This window comes from Seriola aureovittata, chromosome 3 (assembly GCF_021018895.1).
Source record: "Seriola aureovittata isolate HTS-2021-v1 ecotype China chromosome 3, ASM2101889v1, whole genome shotgun sequence".
Classification (NCBI taxonomy): domain Eukaryota; kingdom Metazoa; phylum Chordata; class Actinopteri; order Carangiformes; family Carangidae; genus Seriola; species Seriola aureovittata.
In genome coordinates this window covers 6,707,430-6,730,330 of record NC_079366.1, presented here as the reverse complement: position 1 = coordinate 6,730,330, position 22,901 = coordinate 6,707,430, and the positions used below count along the sequence as shown (strand labels likewise).

General features: G+C 39.4%; 1 protein-coding gene across 1 annotated transcript in view; it reads left to right on the top strand.

The window, feature by feature from the left end:
• Window positions 1–22,901, top strand: part of dnah6 (dynein, axonemal, heavy chain 6) — a 60,189-nt gene that overhangs the window by 16,092 nt on the left and 21,196 nt on the right. The window contains exons 34-65 of the mRNA XM_056373006.1: window positions 273–380; window positions 615–741; window positions 1,278–1,490; window positions 1,571–1,792; window positions 3,429–3,551; window positions 4,603–4,785; window positions 5,020–5,163; window positions 6,390–6,611; window positions 7,194–7,341; window positions 7,796–7,953; window positions 9,055–9,186; window positions 9,441–9,612; window positions 10,090–10,236; window positions 10,401–10,474; window positions 10,588–10,742; window positions 11,410–11,641; window positions 11,738–11,890; window positions 13,161–13,301; window positions 13,922–14,164; window positions 14,367–14,534; window positions 14,784–15,019; window positions 16,050–16,194; window positions 16,432–16,548; window positions 16,788–16,911; window positions 17,202–17,398; window positions 17,787–17,990; window positions 18,663–18,788; window positions 18,938–19,102; window positions 19,608–19,675; window positions 19,886–20,066; window positions 20,959–21,138; window positions 21,441–21,674. Of these exons, the coding sequence (XP_056228981.1) occupies window positions 273–380; window positions 615–741; window positions 1,278–1,490; window positions 1,571–1,792; window positions 3,429–3,551; window positions 4,603–4,785; window positions 5,020–5,163; window positions 6,390–6,611; window positions 7,194–7,341; window positions 7,796–7,953; window positions 9,055–9,186; window positions 9,441–9,612; window positions 10,090–10,236; window positions 10,401–10,474; window positions 10,588–10,742; window positions 11,410–11,641; window positions 11,738–11,890; window positions 13,161–13,301; window positions 13,922–14,164; window positions 14,367–14,534; window positions 14,784–15,019; window positions 16,050–16,194; window positions 16,432–16,548; window positions 16,788–16,911; window positions 17,202–17,398; window positions 17,787–17,990; window positions 18,663–18,788; window positions 18,938–19,102; window positions 19,608–19,675; window positions 19,886–20,066; window positions 20,959–21,138; window positions 21,441–21,674 (5,242 nt within the window). The remainder of the gene's footprint in view (window positions 1–272; window positions 381–614; window positions 742–1,277; window positions 1,491–1,570; window positions 1,793–3,428; window positions 3,552–4,602; window positions 4,786–5,019; window positions 5,164–6,389; window positions 6,612–7,193; window positions 7,342–7,795; window positions 7,954–9,054; window positions 9,187–9,440; window positions 9,613–10,089; window positions 10,237–10,400; window positions 10,475–10,587; window positions 10,743–11,409; window positions 11,642–11,737; window positions 11,891–13,160; window positions 13,302–13,921; window positions 14,165–14,366; window positions 14,535–14,783; window positions 15,020–16,049; window positions 16,195–16,431; window positions 16,549–16,787; window positions 16,912–17,201; window positions 17,399–17,786; window positions 17,991–18,662; window positions 18,789–18,937; window positions 19,103–19,607; window positions 19,676–19,885; window positions 20,067–20,958; window positions 21,139–21,440; window positions 21,675–22,901) is intronic.

The following is a 22,901-nucleotide window of genomic DNA, read 5'->3' as shown; positions in this document are numbered from 1 at the left end:
TGTATTTGTTTTCCACTGATTATTTTGTCCATATAGTGATCATTTATTTCATTGAAATACAACAACTACTTTTGAAGAGTAGAACTGAAATTTGAGGATAAGGCAAAAAAACCACACCACTTGGTTTCAACAGTCTTTGGGATATCTTTATGATCAATAAAGCATAGTTTTTCAAATTGTATAATAATTATTTGTAAACTTTCAGTCACTCGGTTTACATGAAAGTCATATAATTTGTATCGTAACAAATTACGTAACGTGTGTGTTCTTAGGTCTCTAAAGAGAGATAATCCCCACCTGAGTGAAGATGTGGTTCTTATCAGAGCACTGAGGGATTCCAACCTGCCAAAGTTCCTCACTGATGATGCTGTGCTGTTTGGGTAAGCCTATTAGACTTTTTGATAAGGAAATACATCTTACTTCATGATCTCCAAATGCAAAGATGCTGGAAAATAACAGGGCATTAGACATGATTGCCATCAAAAATAAGATAAGGTCTAAAGAATAAAAAATCTGTTTTATTTTGTTTGCATTGTTTCATGTGAAAACCATTATTATTTTTTTTTTTTTTTTTATGTATTATGCCACCCTACCCACCTCCACACCCACTACAGTGGTATACTGTCTGACCTGTTCCCTGGTGTGTGTATCCCTGACCATGACTATGGCGTATTGCACTCCACCATCCTGGAGTCTCTGGTTAAGCGGAACCTGCAGCCACTGGCTAGCATGACCAAGAAGGTACAGTGCAAGAGGGAAAGTGAATTTATTGAGAATTTTCTAATAGTTATTTTGCTTTTGTGAAACACGTTGCATGTATTATACAGAGTCTGTAAATGAAGATGGAACTGCAGTTTTTGGCACTTTCATGTTGGCCTCATTTTTCAACTGTAGTCATTGCCTCTTGATATTATAATTTAAGGAATCAGGCTAGTATTATTCTTAATGCGGGATAAATTAATTGTTCTTTTCATTGGATTTGTTGAGAAAAATAAGAAGATATCTAATATTGCCAGCTGTATTGTTTATAGGGATGGTTGACCCACATTACAAAAATACATATTTTTTCACTTATTTGGTCTTGGTTTTACTTGTTCAAGTTTTGAGATATCTATTTGATTTCTGCCACCATTGCAAAACAAAAGATTTGAATGGAATTTTGTTTCTATTTGTGTTATTTGGATGTAGTCAGATCCCTTGGATTTGTTTGTAAAACAGGGCCATCTTTGATATATCTCATATTTTTTTTGCTTTATTCTATTTGTTCTTATAACCAGGTGATCCAACTCTATGAGACCATGTTAGTGCGTCATGGTGTAATGTTGGTAGGGCCTACTGGTGGAGGTAAGACCACTGTCTACACCATCTTGGCAGACACACTGGAGTGCCTCCATCGCACAGAGCACAAGGCTGACAACCCCTTCTGTCAGCCTGTCAAAACCTATGTCCTCAACCCAAAATCTGTCACAATGGGAGAGCTCTATGGAGAGGTAGTATTGATTCAAAATTAAATGATACAACGACTTCTTCTCTTCTTTTTACATACATCAATTTTTTACGTCAACCTCAGGTTAACACCTTGACACTGGAGTGGCGTGATGGACTGATGGCTCTGAGTGTCCGTGATGCAGTCAGTGACACCAGTGATGACCACAAGTGGGTGATCTGCGACGGGCCAGTTGACGCCTTGTGGATTGAGAACATGAACACTGTATTGGACGACAACAAGATGCTCTGTTTGGCCAACAGCGAGAGAATCAAACTGACTCCAACCATACATATGGTGTTTGAGGTTAGAGCTGAACATAGTGAAAATGGATTTTAATGATTTCTATGGTCAATAAGTTAGATTTAAAGGTCCCATATTGTATAAAGTGACATTTCCATGTCTTCTTTGATTATAAAGCAGGTCAAGGTTCTATATTAATATTTTATCAGCCAATATTGGCCTATCACAAATATATCGGTATTGCCGTATATATTCTTTGATATGTGATCATATGAATCATTTTAATAATAAGCAATAATCAGGTTTTTTCCTGCATAGAGAAACGGGAGGCGGCTCCTGACAATATTCTAGTAGGCCTACTTGTTTTCTCGGTACTCAGTGGATTTGACATTTGTAACTGCAATTTTCGGCTGTATCGTAAACCGTGCATCAGGCAGAGCCATCCGAAATTGCCAAAGAAGAACAATATGAACACACTGGATTTTCTGCTTGCAGAAGGAGAGGCGACCTGGTTTTGCTGCTATTCAAATATTCCCTAAATTAACGGTATGGGATGTACCGTTAATTTAGGGAAATTTTTCAAGAAGCTGGGTGTGCTTGGGTATAAAAGAGATAATGGCATGTATGTTTTTTTGCAGAAATGTCTCAAATCTGATCTTTTTAAAAACTGTTCACGAGGAGGAGAATCGCTATGACAGGTGAAAGAGTGCAGACATCATTAGTTCTTCTAATATGGGAGAAAAAGTTAATTCCTGTTACTGACGAGATACGGTTAATCTGTCAGGACTGAAAGTTGGCATAGTTCTCAGCCACAAGTGGAAGGTGCAGGTGGAGGAGGGGATCAGATCGCGATAGTGGAGTCAAGACGAGACTACCAAGTCTTTAGGAGTGTATTAACTATTAATTAAGTGTATTAAAGCCGATGTTTACATTATTTTAACATCACTTTTTATTCATCTTCCCAGATGTCCTCAAAAGCATAGAGTGAGTGGCTTTGACCCGCAGTGGCTGGAGAGATAATGATAATGATAATATAAATATTGCGGCTTTTTAAAAAAAATTCCAATATATATATTTCAATATATATATTTTGCCCGATATATCGATAATTTTTTTACTTCCTAATCGGCATTGGCCCCAAAAATCCAATATCGTTCGGGCTCTAATTAATACTCTGACAGTATCAAAGTGCTCAGTCAACAGAGAAATGCACACAGACCATATTCAGAAACTGTGCCTTAAAACGAGCCATCAGGACTTCCATAACTTTGTGATGTCACAACAAAGCAGTCTCCACACTCAGACAGCAATGCCCCAGTTTCAGCCCAACTATCCACTATCCACCCTTGCAGGATTTAGTTTCTGTTAGTTTTTACCTGAAATCTTCCATATTTTATTTGATCATTCAAAAAACAATCACAAGAGAGACTCAGGGCCTCTCCAGAGCTCCAGAGAGAGACCTGAAAGTGGAGATGTAAAACTACATTGAGGTGGTTTTGGTACTTAAAACCACAAATATATCTTCTTCAGCAATTCAATTCATTCACATTCACAGTGTTGAATATGGGTACACAGGTAAATACTTGATTCTACAGTATTTTGTGCTCCTAGATTGCCTCATCTAATGCCCTTCATTACCTTGTACCTGTAGATCCTGGTATGTCCATAAAGGTAACATGTGTAACTATGTGCTTTGCAGGTCCAGGACTTGGCTGTGGCATCCCCAGCCACAGTCAGCCGCTGTGGGATGGTATATATTGATCCTGATGACCTTAAGTGGATGCCCTATGTCCAGACATGGATCAGCTGTCTAGGAGCCAAGGTGACAGATACTGTATCTCTGTCTTTTCTAAAAGTTTTTAACATAATGTATACAGAGTTGCAAAAATGTTAGCTAAAAGCTGCTCATTGTAATAGAGGATTTATGCAGTGTTTGTTTATAGTATAATTAGATTTGTATGTGATGTGGTCTCACAGGTCAGTGTCACATTATGCATACAATATATATAACCGGTTTTATCAGATTTTCTCTCAGGTCATAGTTCTGCACCCTTGATTTGAACATCAATTACATGGAAACGCTTTATATCACTCACTACTAATGTTTCATCTGCCCCCATCATTGCTCTGGTATTCCCTTTGTGTGACATTGTGGCTGACTATTCCTGACTGTGTGGGCACTGGTATATGAATGGTAATTTTCCTTTTCAGACATTCGAAGTAGTAGAACTTCAGGATCAGCATAAACTTTGATGACAGCACATCGCATCAAAGTTTATAGCTTGCAACATCAGCCCCGAGCCTTTTAGGGTGACTCAGTACCACAGTGAGAGTGGTTCATCTCTCCTATCAACTTTTAACTTGCTCTTTCTTGTTGTGTATCTCTCTGTCTCGATGTCTAATTGACTGAGACTTTTCTTTCTGTTGACAGTGTATGTATCTGATAATATCTAAATAGTTTGTTGCTTTAGTTATCTCCCTTGTTTTTGCCTTTGCCTTTGTTTTCTTAGTTTAAGTGTTGCATTTCACTTTGTTGGGGATGACTTTGATTACACTTTCAACAAATCTTTGGAGTTGTTAGAGTTAGTTTTAGTTTGTAATTACTTTTGTATTGATATCCACTTAGCTATTTTAACTGAGGGAGTCTGTCTCACCCTGCCTCTCCAGGACAGGGAGAGCATACCCCATATTTATTGTAATTCTTAGCTTCTCTCCAGTAAGGTTCTTGAAGCCAACAGCTTGGGTACCTGTTGAGGTTATTTCAGTTACATAGATAAGGGTTTTCACAAGGATCACTGTGTAACCTTACTCTTGTTTGCTTACAGTCATCTTTCATCAACTCTTTCTTCCTTCACTCCCTGTTGTCCTTCTAGCTCCCGGACCCAGTGCGAACATACCTGCTGGAGCTGTTTGAGCACTATGTGGAAAAGGGTCTCCAGTTTGTGTTGAAGCATTGTACCCAGGTTATTCGCCAGGTGGACATCAGTAAGGTCACCACTCTGTGTTTCTTGTTGGAGGCACTGCTGCTCTGCAAAGGAGGGCCAGACCTCAAAATGGTATAATAAACAAAAACATTTAATGTCACTTTAGTCATTAGTTATTTTACTTGATGGCTCACAGACAGTTCATGGCAGTTTTGCACAATATCCACTTACACAAAAACCCTATAGATAATTGGACTCCCACAAATACATTCCATGTTTGACGAAAACATACTGTATGCTACATGTAAACTTCGTTTTTTTTAATTTTTACTTTCTTCTCCTCTTTTGTGTTTGTGTTTGTGTCAGGATTCCAAGCACCTCAATGGCATATTATGTCAGACCTTCATATTTTGCTACCTATGGGCAGTAGGTGGCAACCTGACCAGTTCTTACTGGGATGCTTTTGACACCTTTGTTAGAGAGCAGTTTGAAGACAACAATATTGCTAAGGTATTTATGTGTGCACACATCCACAGAATGATACATACAGATATAGATGAACCGCATGACAGGTTTTTGCTCTATATAGGAACATTTGCAGACACCACATATTCTAATAACACAGGTTTGCTGTTATAACTATTCTCTGCCACTCAAAGCATATCTTGTCCCTCACTTCTATAACTGAGAGTCAAATCCATTTTCCAGCACGTTTTCTGGTATTAGCATGGAATATGTGGAAAGGCCTGAAGGTTAGCTCATATTATATATTACACGAAAGTACTTTGGAGACTGGATGTATCTAGCTGTGGAACAGCTAATCTGAAAGGGTATTCTGCTCTTACATGATATTAGTCACTCTTATGAAATAAAGACATTAGGAAAGAGCATCCATTGTGTACTTTTTAGTAATACCCTCAGTGGGTTACAAGGAACATATTGGAAAAGTAAATTAGATAAAAGGATGAGCTTTGCACCAAGGTTATAGAAGTACATTGCATATCATTATACTGTTTTGCCGACTTTAGAGAATTATGAATCATGGGTTATAGAATAGAGGAAATCACTTTTATATATAAATAATGAGGTGCAGAGAATTAGACAAAATAGGGTGGAGGCTGATATTATGAGTCCTTCAGCCCAACAGGAAATGGAAAGTTAATTGTTTGAGAGGTTTGTCTTGGCTGGGCAGTAGTGGCAGATGATTGAAGGAATGTCTTACTGACAGAAACAAAAGACAGTAGGGTAGGAACATGGCTCACTAAATTGAAGGTGGAGTGAGCAAGCAAGTGAAAGGTTCATGAAGGCATCTGTAACACCTCACATGCTTCCACATCTGTTTATCCATCTATGAATACGGAACCAATGTTGTTGTTTGTGGTTTTTGGTGGTGTGTGTATCATGAAAGTTTAATAATTATGACATCAGAAAACAGTTTGTGTACATTTTATGTGTTTACCATAAGAGGAAGCCAGTGAAGCTTTAGGGAATACAAACTGCACACACATACACACACAGCAGGATTCAGGGAAATATGGCATTCATATACAGTGTCACACGTCACAGGGAAACTTCCAAAGCACCACATAGCATGAACTACAAACAAAAGCAATCGACAAAAGAAAATGAGTTTCTTTAATGCCAGATTTTGCCAGATTTTTTCTTAACTTACATACAGTCTTATGTGAAGTGTTTGTGTGTTTGTTAATTCACATGCATTCTTATGTGTTGTGTAGCTCCCGAAGTCTGGCACCCTGTGGAGCGTGTACATGAACTTTAACCACAAGCGTTTGGAGGCATGGGAGACGGTAATACCTTCATTTAAATACAGCAACGAGCAGCCATTTTTTGAGATGCTGGTTCCCACCACTGACACTGTCCGCTACGGATACCTGATGGAGAAACTGCTATCGGTGCAACGTTCTGTACTTTTCACTGGCGACACTGGAGTAGGGAAGGTGAGGATTCCTGAACAGTTGTAAAACAGTGGTGTACTATAATGTCAGTGTGACTTAAAATCCTGCCCACCACAACCATCATTTTCTGTTGAAATTTTGAAGGCATAAATGATAGCTCCTCTGTGATCCATGGACATGCAGAAACTCCATGCTTATGTCCCTACACAAGGTTATTTACGCATATCTTCTCCCAAGCATGGTACAGCCAGTCTTTCTGTGAAACTTGCTTTCAGCAAAGTGGCTGGTGCCTCCATGTGTTTTGGAAGAAGGTAGTCTACACTCTCTCTTGGTCATCAAGAAATTTTAAATTTAAATTTTCTATATTTTAAAAATTGAAATAAATACTAACAATACATACTAAAATAATGAACATAATATAATAAAAAAGTAGGCTGGAAAGGTAATTGTAAAATAAATATTTAACACCACAGTGATGACTGATTGTTAAGATTTGGTAAATTATCTTATTTTAAAAATGTTAAAATTTTTTGCTGTTGCAATTTCTCATAGTTTCAGACTATCAAACAAGAAGCAATTGGTGTTGGTGTTATCAAATCATTTCAATATCTCTATCCCTTGCAGTCTGTGGTGGCTCGGGGCCTTCTTAACAATATCCAGGAAAAGGCAGGATACCTTCCTGTCTACATCAGCTTCTCTGCTCAGACCTCCTCTGCCTGCACACAAGAGATCATTGAGTCCAAACTGGAGAAAAAGAGGAAAAATATCCTGGGTAGGAGAACAAATTTTTTAAGGACAATGTATTAAAACATTAAAACCCAGAAAATTAAAGAAGCGTGCCTGGTCACATATCTGCTGCATTACTGCTTACTATTTACATCATCTGCATACCAATGTATGCTCAGCGATGGCTGAGTCGAACCCTTTTTTAAAGCCAAAAACTGCCATTGCAGCCATGCTTGTTTATTATTCAGATTACATGCTGTAGCTTGTAACACTTTTCTCCAGCAAGCTCTCACATCATTTTGGAGCTACATAAACACACTAATGAAGAGGGGCTGCAACAGTTTTTGCTCTAGCCATTCATTCATCATACGGTTGTCCTTCACTTTCCCGCTTCTTCAGTCGATCTACATATCAACATTCTGGCTATCCATTCAACTGGCAGTCTTATGTCTGTTAAGCCTTTTCTCTCTGTCTCATCATTTTTTTCCTTTTCCCTGTAGGTGCTCCTGGTAACAAGAAGTTAGTCGTCTTTGTTGATGACTTGAATATGCCCAAGCTGGACAGTTATGGCTCTCAGCCCCCTATAGAACTCCTGCGACAGTTCCAAGATTTTTCTGGCTTCTATGACAGAAATAAATTCTTCTGGAAGGAGATCCAGGTACAAATATGCACAAATGATATGAGTTAATTTGCCACTGCGCATTTAGCTGGTTTTGGCTGCTTTAAGTCCCACAAATGGCTATTTTTGTAGTTTCCTATAGATGTGTTTGTCCCTTTTATGAATCGGCAAACATACTAGTAGAAACAGCCTTCAATAGTCATTTAGAGCGGATGTCTTAGAGTTAGCTGTCAATTTAAAAAAAAAACAAAGAACTTCAGAGGTGCTGCACAGAGTTACTGAAACCAGCTGTTGTTGGCCAAACTACCTTCAGTCTGACATATTCGTGTAAGCTTCGGGGTCTTGTTTTCTATTTTTGCACATGTTAAACACAGAACATAAATCCTGCAAGCATGATAGTTGTGGAGTTATTGGAAAGCACCTTAGATAGAATAGTCAAGTTTCTTCTTTTTTCCAATCCTTGTACTTAGCTATTTACCATCCAGAATCTGTAGTTGACTCAGAGATAAAAATCAATATCGATCTTCTCATTTAACTCTGGAGGACTGCAAACAGCTGTATTTTGTAAACTGGTGGAGTCCCTTTTTAATGTTTAGGATTTGTTTAAGATTGGTTTTCTGTTAAGTTAAAAAAGTGTACATATAGCTCTTTAGTTTTTGTTTTCACACAGTCAGCATCAACTTAATTTGCCTTCTAGTGGGAGTAATGAAGACTGTCCATCTATATCAGAAATCCATTCATCTTGTGTGCCTGTGTGTGTTTGCGTCTGTATGTGAGTTAATGTTGTGGACCCATATTTGTATTCTGCATTTATAGAAAGATTTTATTTATAGAAAGATTTTTGTATTTCTCTATGATGTGCCATCCCACTCCTGCCTGCTCCAACTGTGAATCTGATTACTTTCACTGCCAACATGTGTCTTAATTTTGTAGCGCTAATAGGTTATTTGAATCTAACAAAATACAAATATAGTTACCGACTACAGATGGTTTTCGAGATGATGGAATGACAAGAGACATTTGATCAAGTTTCTTATGGGAAATGTGTTGCTTATATTTTCACCCCATTTTTTTCATTTTCATTTTTTAATTTCTGCAATCCTTCCTGCCTTTCTACTCTCCCTCCCTCTTTTCCTGCAGGAGATGACCATTGCAGCAGCGTGTGCTCCTCCAGGAGGAGGACGCAACCCTGTGACCCCCCGATTCATCCGCCACTTCAGCATGCTGTGTCTGCCCACACCCTCAGAGCACAGCCTTAAACAGATTTTCAATGTCAGGATAAACACACCTAAACACTCACATACAACACACATACACACAATCAGTATAAAAAGCATTATTGCTCTCATTGAGTTGTCACATGTGCTTCTACAGCTTTAAAGCTGTATAATATCTTACTCTTGCTCTGGCTCTCTTGCTGTTTCTCTTTTCTCCATTTCTCCTACTCCTTAAAGTTTTCTTTAGTCACACTTAATTTCTTCTGTCATGCTTGATGCAAAGTCTTTTCCTCCCCAACCTTCCTCCAGGCCATCCTGAATGGTTTCCTCAGTGAGTTTTCCCAAGAGGTGAAGGACTGTGCTGGACAGATTGTGGATGCAGCTGTGGAGATTTACAACCGTTTGAGTGTGGATCTGCTGCCCACTCCAGCTAAGTCCCACTATGTATTCAATCTCAGAGACCTCTCCAAGTGTGTCCAAGGTGAGACATGGGCACACATATTGTTTGTAGCACAGACACACACAACTCATTGGACACCCAGGACTCTGCAAAGAACAGTCTTTCTTGTTACAGTTGCTACCAACTAATGGCCCTGAGCTGCTTCACTGCCTGTGCTGTACACAGTTATAGATATTTTGCATTCAGAGTTTTAAATATGTTGTGGATGAGGAGGCAAACATAAATATAAGAGACAAAGGAAAAGATGCATAAAATTGAAACACAGGAAGCACAGGCATACAGTCTGTACAACGTCTCTTTTCCTAAACAGCACAAACTTTGGATTTGCTGAAAGAGACTGACAGATGCCGAGAATGTCTCCACAGCATGAGATACAGCTCTGATTTATCTCTTTAAACCACATTACCAACACTTATAAGCTCTGTCTCAGCCTCATGCTCCCAAATCGTCTGCACCATCACCTCCCCCTGCCTCCTCTTTCCCTCTCTTTATTTTTAGGTATATTGCAGTGTGAGCCAAGTCAAGTGAGAGATAAGAACCAGATCTTCCGTCTCTTCTGCCATGAGTGTCAGCGGGTGTTCCATGATCGACTCATTAACAACCAAGACAAGAAGTATTTCAACACCATCGTCTGTGAGATGGCCAGTAAGAACTCTCACAAAGTCTGCTCTCATGGTTTAAATACACAAACTGTTTGAATCTTGCACATTCTGGACTACTAAATGTCACTATTCCCACTTTCCACTTTTTTTTGCATCTTTACCAGTCAGAGAACAATCATCTTTTGACCCTCTCTTTCTTTCTGCCAGGCAAATATTTTAGTATTAATTTGGAGCCGTCATATTTTGTGACTCAGCCCATCATATTTGGAGACTTCATCAAGGTCAGATCTTCTTATAGAAAGAGCTTCATAAGTTCATAAAACATTTGACTCTATGTTTACACTAAATTACCTCACAACTTTTATATGTTCCTTCTGCCTTCCATCTCATAAAGGTGGGTGCAGAGAAAGAAGATCGTCTGTATGAGGATCTGACAGACATGAATAAGATCCAGACTGTCCTCCAGGACTACCTCGATGATTACAACATGACCTTTTCCAAGAAGACCAAGCTAGTGTTTTTCCAGGATGCCGTTGAGCATGTCTCCAGGTGTGTACATGCGGTGATTTCTTAGCTGGTGGTTAATGGATTTTAGTTGTAGGTGGTACAAAATGCGAGACAAAACTTACACCAAAGAAGTTATACTAGTGATCGGATGATATGTGGAAAAACCTTGCCCAAGAACTAATAATGTTTCTCTCTATTGCATAAAATGGCACATACACCAATCAGCCACAACATTGAAATCTTTGACAAGTGAAGTAAATAATGTCGATTATCTTGTTGCAGTGGCACCTGTCAAGGGGTGGGATATATTAGACAACAAGTGAGCAGTCAGTTCTTGATGTTGATGTGTTGTAAACAGGAAAGATGGGAAAGCATAAGGAGTGACTTTAACAAAGGACAAATTGTGATGTGTAGTCGACTAAGCCAGAATATCTCCAAAACGGTTGGTCTTGTGGGGTGTTCCCAGTATGCAGTGGTTAGTGCCTACCAAAAGTGGTCCAAGGAAGGACAACCAGTAAACCGACGCCAGGGTCATGGTGGCTCAAGGCTCATTGATTTGCATTGGGAGCAAAGCCTGACCGATGTGCTCTAATCCCACAGAAGAGCTATGATATGATAGAAAACTGTCAGAACACACAGTGCATATGAGTTTGCATTTCGTGCTTTTTTGTTACAAGTGTTGACAATGATTTGGCCTCTCATCTTCTAGGATTGCCCGTATGATTCGCCAGGAAAGAGGCAATTCCTTGCTTGTCGGAGTGGGAGGTACCGGCAAACAGTCGCTCACTCGGTTAGCAGCCCATATATGTGGGTACCGCTGCTTTGAGATAGAGCTGAGTCGAGGCTACAACTATGACAGCTTCCATGAAGACTTGAGGAGGCTCTACAAGATGGCTGGTGTGGAGGGCAGAGATATGGTGTTCCTATTTACAGACACTCAGGTATGAAGAAAGGCTGATGTTAAAAGAACAGACATTTTTTTCTTTTTGTACATCCAAGTATGATTATTGCTATCCACTTTCTCTTGCCTGTTGTAGATTGTGGTGGAGGAGTTCTTGGAGGATATCAACAACATGCTGAACTCTGGTGAGGTGCCCAACCTTTTTGAGAAAGATGAGCTGGAACAAGTACTGGCTGCTACCCGCCCTAAAGCCAAAGAGGCTGGAATCAGTGAGGAGAACAGGGATGAGGTACGCACAGACGCACCAACATATTATTCGAGTAATAAAAATATAGTTCAGTATATATTTACAACGTATAAATAAACAGATAAATTCAGAGTGCCTGATGATCACATGATAAGAGTAAATTATTGAGTTGGAAAGTTGCCAAAATGTACGTGTCTGTCAGTGATACTTCTTGTATAGCTAGCTTCTTAGCTTCTTGTTAGCTATTATTGATATAATTTGTTCTATATTAACCACAAATCTTATGCACACAAACAATACCAACACAGCAACAGATTTTTTTATATAAACTGACACAGTTGCAGGTAAAAATAATTTAATCTTAAAGATGATGTTCTTTGTTATACATTCAATTATCTTCTTAATTAAAACTGAGTTTGCAATTTCCTTAAGATGTGAGGAAATGAGACTTTTGAAATAGCACAAATGACGACTGTCCAGACTCTGAACCTATGTAGATGAAATTTTTAATCTAACTAATGCAGAAGTCTAGAGAGTGTCTTTTTCTAATTGAATCCAAAGGATGCCCAAAAGGACAGTGGTTTGCTCAAGGGTAAGACTTATTATCCACTTAAAAGGACGGTATGACATTGGTTAAATATGCTTATTTGCTTTCTTGCCAAGAGTTAGCTGAGATGATTGATCACACTCTCATTCTGTACGGGACAAGTGCAGCTACAACCAGCAGACAGTGAGCTCAGCTTTAGACAAAGAATGAAAACCAGAGGGAACAGCCTGTTAGGGAATACTGATCCCTGAGGGGACCCACAACTGAAAGGGGCTGAGGCCAATTTACTGACACCAGTGGCAATGCAGAGAGTCCATTCCAAGAGATTTGAATTAACCAGTCTAAAACAATGCTCAGACCTACCCCTGTAACATTTAAGATGTTGAATTAAGAAAAGGGCTCATCAATATCAAAAACTGCAGTAAGAGGTTAAAATTGACTGACCACTATCAGTTGATCAAAGATAATTAAGAACTTACATAACATCTCAGACATAACACACATACACAGTGTTTTCCACAATGGGCCACAGTAGTCATAGACTCTGGGCAAGAACTGTCAGTTAAAGTCAGTGTCCTCATGCAAGCTGTAAGAAAACATCAGCCTTTAATGTTCCCTGCCTGCTGATACCAAACCCTCAAAGTTACCAAATCTTCTCTGCATTTGTGTGTGTGTGTGTGTGTGTGTGTGTGTGTGTGTGTGTGTGTGTGTGTGTGTGTGTGTGTGTGTGTGTGTGTGTGTGTGTGTGTGTGTTCATGCCCTCAGGTGTTCCAGTATTTCATTTCTCGTGTACGGGAGAAGCTGCACATAGTGCTGTGTATGAGTCCCGTAGGCGATGCCTTCAGGTCCCGCTGTCGAATGTTTCCTTCACTCGTCAACTGCTGCACCATTGACTGGTTTGTGCAGGTATGCTGAGACATTTCTGACCACATCTATCTATGTATTCTGCTCTGTTTGGGTTGGGTGTTTGAAATTGAAAATTATCACTATTTTATTATTATGGATAGAAAGAAATACAATACAAACATAGTCATACCATGTGGTACACATCCACTACCACACACACGTTATGGGCATCACCTACGTGCATGGTAGGATAAATGACCCTACTAGTCTCAAACCAGTCCATATCACCCTTCTTCTATCAGTCTTTGAAACATTCCCACAATGCTGCTGGTCCTGGCAGTAATACCCAAAATGTAATTTCTTTCCACTTTGACATAAATTTCTGCCCCCGTCTTTTTTCTTATTGCCTTTTTTCTGGTTTTCTATCTTCTCTCTTATCCACCAGTCTCTTTACCTGTGTTCTTGTTTGGATTGTACAGTAGTTTATTGTATTTAATTCATATCATTATTTATGTCTTTTGTTAACATATTGAGTTTTTGTTTTAACTCTGTTGCAGAAGCTTGTAATTTAGATCATTATTGAATTTCTTTATTATTATATTTTGTTAATTTTGTATGCCTTTCTACTGCTGCTCTGTATCTCACCATTCCTCTCTTCCCTTGTACCTTCTGGTGCCCAGTGGCCTCGTGAGGCACTGCTCTCTGTCTCTCAGGCCTTCTTCCAGAATGTGGACTTTGGCAGTGAGGAGCTGAAGCAGAGTTTCTCAGCCATGTGCGTGGAGATACATGTTAGTGTCACTGACATGGCTGAGCGCTTCTACTCAGAGCTGAGACGCCGATACTACACCACACCTACCTCCTACCTGGAGCTCATCAACCTTTACCTCGGCATGCTCAACGAGAAGAGACAGGAGTTAGTGGTTGTACGTTGAACCATCAGAATCCATGAACATATATCAGTACAAGCGATAAGTTGTCAGTTTTGGTTGAAATTTCTTGTCAGTAATTTTCTCTCAGCTTCTTTGTGACCATGCCTGTTACTTGAATGCATTGAATGTCTTGTTTTGTAGATTATGTCTGGAGGGATAATACAGTGCATATGTTTGTTGGGGTTTTTGTGAATAGGCCAGGGATCGGGTGAAGAACGGTCTGACCAAACTGCTGGAGACCAATGAGCTGGTGGACAAAATGAAAGTGGACCTGTCTGCTCTGGAGCCAGTCTTGAAACAAAAGTCCATTGATGTTGATGCCCTCATGGAGAGATTGGCTGTTGACCAGAAGAGTGCTGATGAGGTGTGTGTGTGTGTGTGTGTGTGTGTGTGTGTGTGTGTGTGTGTGTGTGTGTGTGTGTGTGTGTGTGTGTGTGTTTGTGCGTGCGTGCATGTGTGTGTGAGAGAAAGAGAAACATAAGATAGTATTACTACAAAACTGAAAAGAAATCTTAAAAATATGATGCTATAAGATGCCAAAAAGGCATAATACCCTTTTGTAATTTCTGTAGTGTTTGTGTGTGCATAATGCAAAAATATATCCTTGCCACAGGTGCGTAAAGTAGTGCAAGAGGATGAGGCTTTAGCCAAGGTCAAAGCTGAAGACACCCAGGCCATAGCTGATGATGCCCAGAGGGACCTGGATGAGGCCTTGCCTGCCCTGGAGGGTGCCAATCAGGCTCTTAGTTCTCTTGACAAGGCTGACATCTCTGAGATCAAGGTGTTCACCAAACCCCCAGACCTAGTCATGACTGTTATGGAGGCAGTCTGCATCCTGCTCAACTGCAAGTCAGTATGCCTCTCTTTTTTTCTAACAAAAAAGACTTTTCTTCCTCAAAGATTAAGATTTAATAGTTATATCTCTGCCTCTCACTAGTTGTGTCACATCCTAATATTGTATTTCAGAAGGAAAGATATCAAATTAAGGATGACAGATGCCATTTACAAGGGCCTTTTTCATTATAATGTCAGAGGAGCATGAAGGACAGACCAGACATTAAGGGCTTGGTGAAATATAATATATAATATCCATATGATGAGTGTTTCATTTATTCAGCACAATTGATTTAATTCAATACAAATCGCGAATGGTCATCTAATTCTAATTCTGTTAGGTAAAAAAAAAAAATACTAGTGTATAGCCAAGGTAATAGGACAAGTGAAAACAAAAAAAAGCAAGATTATCGAACAATCTCAAAAAAGATGCTCGTCAAACATCCTGATCCATCATCATAATCACAATCATCTCTGTAGTCATCATTATCATCTTAGATGAAGGTGGTTGATAATGATTTTGCTGATATTTTCAGCATAGTTATTATCAACATCATTTTAGTCATTTCAAAAATGGTCATCATCATTATAATCATAGACTTCTCTGTGTGTATCTGCCAAATGTATGAGATTTGGGCCTATTTTTCAATCTCATATATTCTTTTTGTCAGCATTCAGGGGGATTACCTTCCCATCTCATGACTCAGCACTCTGTCAACCCTTAGATAATCATCAGTCATTAATATGCTGCAATGCTGCACCAAAATAAGTCCAGCCCAGTATCCTATTTACTTTCACCTTTTACTACTTGTTGTTCTGCCCGCAGCATATCATTATATCATTGCTAGCAGTTGACAATTCTAGGCTGGGTTTGCTAACTCATGCACCACATATTATAAATGTGTAACAACTTGCCACAAATCAAACTGGAAATCAGAGCACATATTATTTTTTTAGATATTTATTTTGTCCCCATATAAATTAAGGTATTATCTTAGTTTCCTTTTTTGCACAACTCCTCGCTTACATGCCCTTATCCTTACAGACCAGACTGGCCTGGCGCCAAGCAATTACTGGGAGATTCCAATTTCCTCAGGCGTCTGACGGACTACGACAAGGACAATATCAAGCCTCAGATCCTGTTGAAACTGCAAAAATACATCAACAACCCTGATTTCATACCTGAGAAGGTCTGTTTGGATTTCATGTCAAAAACTCTGATATTTTGGAGAAGGGCTCAGAGTAAACAGAGTTGGAATAGCAACAGGAAAATAACTGCTTAAGTTTTGATAGTGGCATTATGGTCATACTCATGCCACTGAAATGAGCTATGTAGATTTGTAACCTGGTTGTAAATTATGGAATGTGATACAGTGTGTTTCAGTATCTGTTGCTTGTTGTAATGCCCATTGTTTTGCTGCTGTTAGGTGGAGAAGGTATCCAGAGCCTGCAGATCGATGTGTATGTGGGTCAGAGCCATGGATCTTTACACCAGAGTTCTCAAAGAAGTCGGCCCCAAGAGAGAAAAGCTGGCCAAGGCGCAGGTCAGTACAAATAAAAGCTTTACCCCATACAGTACTTACACAAATGTCAGTTTTATGGATATCACTTTTTATACTATATACTAAAATCTCACTGCTGCCCATTTTTTTCGTCCCACCCAAGATTGCTCCAAATACATTAGAATTAATGATAAGAATGAGCAGTGGCTCAAATATTGTCTAAATGTTTTATTGATGATGTTGACCTCGGTCTGTTTCTCTTTCTATCCCAACCCATGCAGAAAGAGCTGGATATGACCATGGCAACCCTGAGGGACAAGCAACAACAGCTTCAGGAGGTGGAGAACGAGATCAACATCCTACAGGAGCAGTTTGACAACAGTGTGAATGAGAAGGAGGCTTTGGGTGAGGGGTGCACCCTTTATATGTTACCACTTTAAACTCTACCTGTGTCTTAAACTGCCCATCAAATGTATATTTTATGTGAAATTACTCTTGTTGTGTGGAAATCTGTAGAGATGAAGAAAATTCCACCACAAATTCCACTCTTGTATGTCAACTATCTCAAAGTTGTTCAAAGAGGTTTCATTACTCATTGAAACTAAAGAAGAAAATCAAAGTCTGCCAGCATTTTCCTATTTTCCAGCTAATATTCTTTTTGTCTCTTTCTTTGTGACCCTTTTCCTTCCTCAAAGTTAACACCATGGCGCTAACACAAGTTCGGTTGACCAGGGCAGGGAAGCTAACTTCTGCTCTAGGTGATGAGCAAGTACGCTGGCAGGAAAGTGTTGCCCTGTTTGACCAAGAGATCATCAACGTTGTGGGAAATGTCTTCATTGCAGCTGCCTGTGTAGCTTACTATGGGGCATTCACTTCCCACTACAGACAGCTGGTAGGTATGGTGTGCTGTGGTGGGGTGGAGAGCTTTAAGGGCTACTGTGGTTTACAGTATGGATAACTGGTTCATCCAGGAAGTGCATTCTTTAGAGTGTCAAACATCACAAACAGTGCACTACGTAAGAAACAAACTGAGCCCAATTGCCTCATTATTGTATTTGTACCTTTTGTGAGATGTAATTCTCATTACAGTAATAGCACTGAACTGAATCTGTATGTACAACATTAAAAGACAGAAGTAAAGTAATAAAGAAAATTGATTAAAAAGGGAAAATTGTGAAATTTGCCACAAAACAAGAGGTTTAAAAATCACCTAAAATCTCTCAAGCAAAACAAAAATAATCGGAAATAAAAGAGCATGTATGTGTGTTCCCTTTCCCCAGCTAATCGACCAGTGGATAACGCAGTGCCAGGAGCTGAACATCCCCATCAGTTCCAGCTTCAGCCTGATCAATATTCTGGGTGAACCATTCGTCATCCGCCAGTGGAACACAGAAGGGTTGCCCCGTGACACCGTCTCCACAGAGAACGGGATCCTGGTGACCGGCGGCCGCCGCTGGCCTCTTATGATTGACCCTCAGGATCAGGTGAACTACAAACTAGGATCAAGGCAGCTCTTGTTCAGTGTCTTTCAAGAGTGATTTGTTGATAATTAGTTTATTATTCAAAGACATTGACATTTTTTATTCATCTATCTTACCCAAAGTTTCACACACTGTGTCATGTAAGGGAAATGTAAATGTGCTGTATACACACTGTGTTATGAAACATAAAGTAAATAATATTGAATTCCACTGATTCCTTGTCTCAGAACTTATTGGGATTTAATTTGATTTAAAACACTGGTTACATGGCTGCAGTACCAGCGTAAAGAACAGAAACCTCTCAAAATAGAACTTCCTGTCAGAAGCAGTCAGACACAAAGTCATAGACAGGCCTCTGCCCCAGGACACACACACACACACAATGTCAAGCTTCCCCACATAGAAAGGACACAAACCAGCTCACCCATATTTACAAACATGTACAGGATGGAAATATTGTCACAGTTTCCTTTTTTAGGCCCCTATATAACTCTCTGCTCTTTGTCCTTATCACTGACAAGTCTAATCGTCTGTCTTTTTTGACATTTTTGAGTGTTTTTCTCCTCCATCCCTCTAACTCTGTCTGCTGTTAGTTTTCATTTTTGTAATATACAAAATATGGAAAGAGGCCATCTTTTCATCCTATTAGATAAAGGTTATTTCTTTCACCCTAAGGCCAACCGATGGATTCGCTCCAAGGAAGCTATGCATGGCCTAAAGGTGATCAAGCTGACGGACCCAAGCTTTCTTCGTACCTTAGAGAATGCCATTCGCATGGGCATGCCTGTACTGTTAGAGGAGGTAGGAACACACCACCCATGTCATGGTTAAAGATGATTGATCATAAAAAGGGTGTAAAATGTATTTTAATATAATTTAACTTTAGTTTATAATAGCTTTATGGACAGTTGGTATGTGTATTCTTGTATACCTGTACTGTTTGTGGATAGTTAAAGGAGACCCTAGATCCAGCGCTGGAGCCCATACTGTTGAAGCAGACATTTGTGTCTGGTGGACGCACATTGATTCGACTTGGAGATTCAGATATTGACTATGACAAAAACTTCAGGTTGTATATGACCACTAAGATGGCCAATCCTCACTACCTGCCAGAGGTAAGGACAGCACACACACTCATACTCATAAGCAATTGTGCATCAGGTATATAAGCTCACTATGGAGGCTTGAGAAAAGGTACACGTTTTGTGGAATAACACACAATACACATTTATACCTTTGTGCCACGGTAGCACAGTTATTCTCCACCAGCACAGCAGCAGCACCCTGTGAATACAAGTTTTTACTTTGGTGTTGATTCAAACCAGCAGTGCATGAAGACAGAACCAGACAGCATGAAGTATTTGACACTTGTGTTTAAAGCCTTTATGTTGGATATAAATTGTCAAATACACAAAGGATTCAAAGCGACATGACAGTTAAAATCCAACATGGTAGTTAAAATGGTTTTGAGAATGACCAAGTGTTCAATGCAAATGTTGAATTATAGCTGTGTGAATGAATAGTGATGGCTGTCACTCACAATTGAAATGCATTCTGTTTATCTGACAGTTTCACTTGGCGTTGTTTAATGTATGTGTGGGTTTTTCTGTTGTCTTTCAGGTCTGCATCAAAGTTACAATCATCAATTTCACTGTGACCAAGTCAGGCTTGGAGGACCAACTACTTAGGTACACAGACACACATGTGAAACAGATATTGCAACCTATCCAAACCATGTGATTCACATTTACAAACCACGATATAACTCTTTATATACCACAGTAAGACTATGCACTTTGCACTTGTACCTTGAACAAGATTTGAAAGATTTGATTTTTTTCTTGGCCCCACATTCTTTTCTCTCTTGCAATCTTCCTGTAACCCCTCTTGCTCCTCAGTGATGTGGTGCGTCTGGAGAGTCCACATCTTGAGGAACAGAGGAATGAGCTGATTGTGCGGATCAACGCTGACCGTAATCAGCTGAAAGATATTGAAGACCGCATCCTTAAGCTTCTCTTCACCTCTGAGGGAAATATTCTTGATAATGAAGAGCTTGTTCAGACTCTCCAGGAGTCAAAGGTAAATCTGGGACAAGGCAAATGAAATGTGGATGCCTGTCTTTTTCTGTACTATTAAGATAATGAATTTGACATAATCTTTATTTATCTACAAAGATAATTTCCACTTTTGTTTGCAGTTTTTCTTTTTTTCCGCTTGCTGTTCTCTTTTCTTTTCTCTGGCATTTTCCTTTGTGTCACCCATTTATGTAGATTTGTGTATGGACAGCAGAGACATTTCCCCACCAATGTCAAGGTGTTGCTGAATTGTCCCTATCAGTGTATTTACCCATCTCAATCGATCTTATCATTTTAACTCTGCTTTGTGTTACTTGTAAGATCAATGCAGCCGGTCTGTATGTTTTCTGCAAAATGTTGGTTATTTTCGAAAAACAGTGAAAGACGGGGATATTGGGGATACGCAATGATCTGGCAACCTTCATGAGCTGAATGAAAAATAATACAAATCCAAAGGTTTTTGGATATAATTAAAGATGAAATGAGCATCACTGTGGTTCTGTCATGAAACTCTTGTGTTGCCCAAAAACAACAAAATGAAAGGACACGGCTACAAATTTTCTTGAACATGGCTCACAGCAGAGAGTAGGTCCAAACAGAGCAGGACACTACCTACAGGGTTTTAAACATTTATATCCTTGGAACATTTTCTTGAAAATTTGTCATGTCAATATTTCTATTCATTTAAAAAAAATGTTAAATATCTGTTTAAAATCATAGAACAAATCATGATACAAGTACAGTTTCAGGTAAGTTATATCAGCAAACACATGTTCAAGTAAACTCTGCAGAGTCAGACTGTTAATTTGGGTTTGTGTTCACACATGCTATTTTTTTCATCTGACAAAAATTTTCCATACCAAAAACCAAAACCTACACCTTTGCTGTTACCTCAGGTGACATCTGAGGCCATAAAGCACCGTCTGGAGGAGGCAGAGGCTACTGAGCTGATGATCAACTCTGCAAGGGAGTGCTACCGGCCCGTGGCCACCCGAGGTTCTGTCCTATACTTTGTTGTCGCCAGTCTCTCTGAGATTGATCCAATGTACCAGTTCTCCCTCAAATACTTCAAACAGGTGAGACACAGCAACCAGGCTCTTTTTTACAATTCACAGACAAATCTCCAACTCAGTTTTTATGCCTTTGCGCCAGCTGTGGCTGGAGGCGTCTTCAGCTTGTCCATCTGTACAGACATACATACATCCCATTGTGAGATTGTGACCATATTTCCTGTAACGGTTGGCAACCACAATTAATTCTAGTTTAGACTTTTCTCAGGAACACATAATGAAAGGACTCCAAGCAGCCATTTAATAGAATTATTTTCTTCTGAATATCACTCTGTCCTATTCTTGTTCATTTCTTTCTCCATTGCCAGGTATTTAACTCCACCATTGAGACGTCAGAGAAAAGCAGTGTGTTAGAAGAGCGTCTCCAGATCTTGCTGGACCAGATCTTGCTCAACTCCTACATCAATGTGTCCCGTGGCCTTTTCGAGCAGCACAAGCTCATCTACAGCTTCATGTTGTGTGTAGAGATCATGAGGCAGCGTGGTGAAATTTCCGACGGGGAATGGCTGTACTTTCTAAGAGGAGCTGCTTCCTTGGAAAAGGTGAGGTGTAAAATCAAGTCAGTAAATTCAGGCTGAAAAATTGCTGGTGTCAAATGAAATTACATTTTTACCCATGAAAATTATATGGCAATGCATCAGTAGTGTTCATGGATAAATGATTATGATCATCAATCACACTGGTTGTACTTTTTTTTCTTTACTCAGATGAGGATTCATCACACATAAATATATTGATAAGTAATGAAAACATCAACAAGAGTTTCTGGAGAGAAATACTGTTGAACTCGACACCCTAACAGTTATTAGTTTCTGTTACAAGCACCTAGCAACAGGTCCTTTAACTTGAGCATCTGCCATTTTCTAACAGCCTGACTTAAACCTGCTTGGGTAACGCGTAAATTCTAAGTTATATCTTAACTCTATAGTAGTAACATGTGAAACCAGTTTTTACTAAGTTATAGCCTAACACCCACATTGTGCTATGGTTTGAACTTATACATATTTGATGCAACAGGCCTAAGAGTTATTGAGCTGAATAGCTGAATTACATCCATTCAGCTATTCTCTATTCAGAGAGCTTTAAATATACCAGAGTGGCCAACTGTTAGTAAGAAGATTTGACTACTGACGCCAGAACGAATGATAAGGCATGAGGCTTAATTGCCTGCAGGAGTAGGGAGATAACGGCCTGTTTTTAACTGTGTCATGAATTCTAAATGAAAAAAGCAATGGTATTTTTTTTTCATCTTTTTTGGCTGCCAGGTATTCCGATAATTAGAAAAAAATTGAGAAATTTGTTACAGTTTGTTGGCAGGATAGTCGTAACTACATATAAACAAGGTGCCGTTTTATTTTCCCCTTCGAAAATCCCCCTAAGTTGGCCTGTAGGCAATATTTTCATTCTCTCCCCTCTCATGTAGGGATTGAGTTGATAGAAAAAAAGTCTATTGTCACAAAGTGACAGTCGGGCTGTCTCTTTCTGTTGGCTAGCTTATTGCTGAGGAACTACTGACACTGATGGAAACACAGACAGTTGGAGACAAAAGAACATGAGGAAATCTTTCTGTGGAGAGGTTGACAAAATAAATATTTCTGTGAATGAGAGATAAGAAATTGAGAGTATCTCTGTTTCTCAGCTGTCCATATAACCTGCCTGTGACATGCAAATAGGCCTTGAGCAAACCATGCAAAAGTCTCAGTACCTCCAGTCAGACATAGGACTCTCCTGGACACCTTCAGAGGGGTTGAATCAGGTCATATGAACTC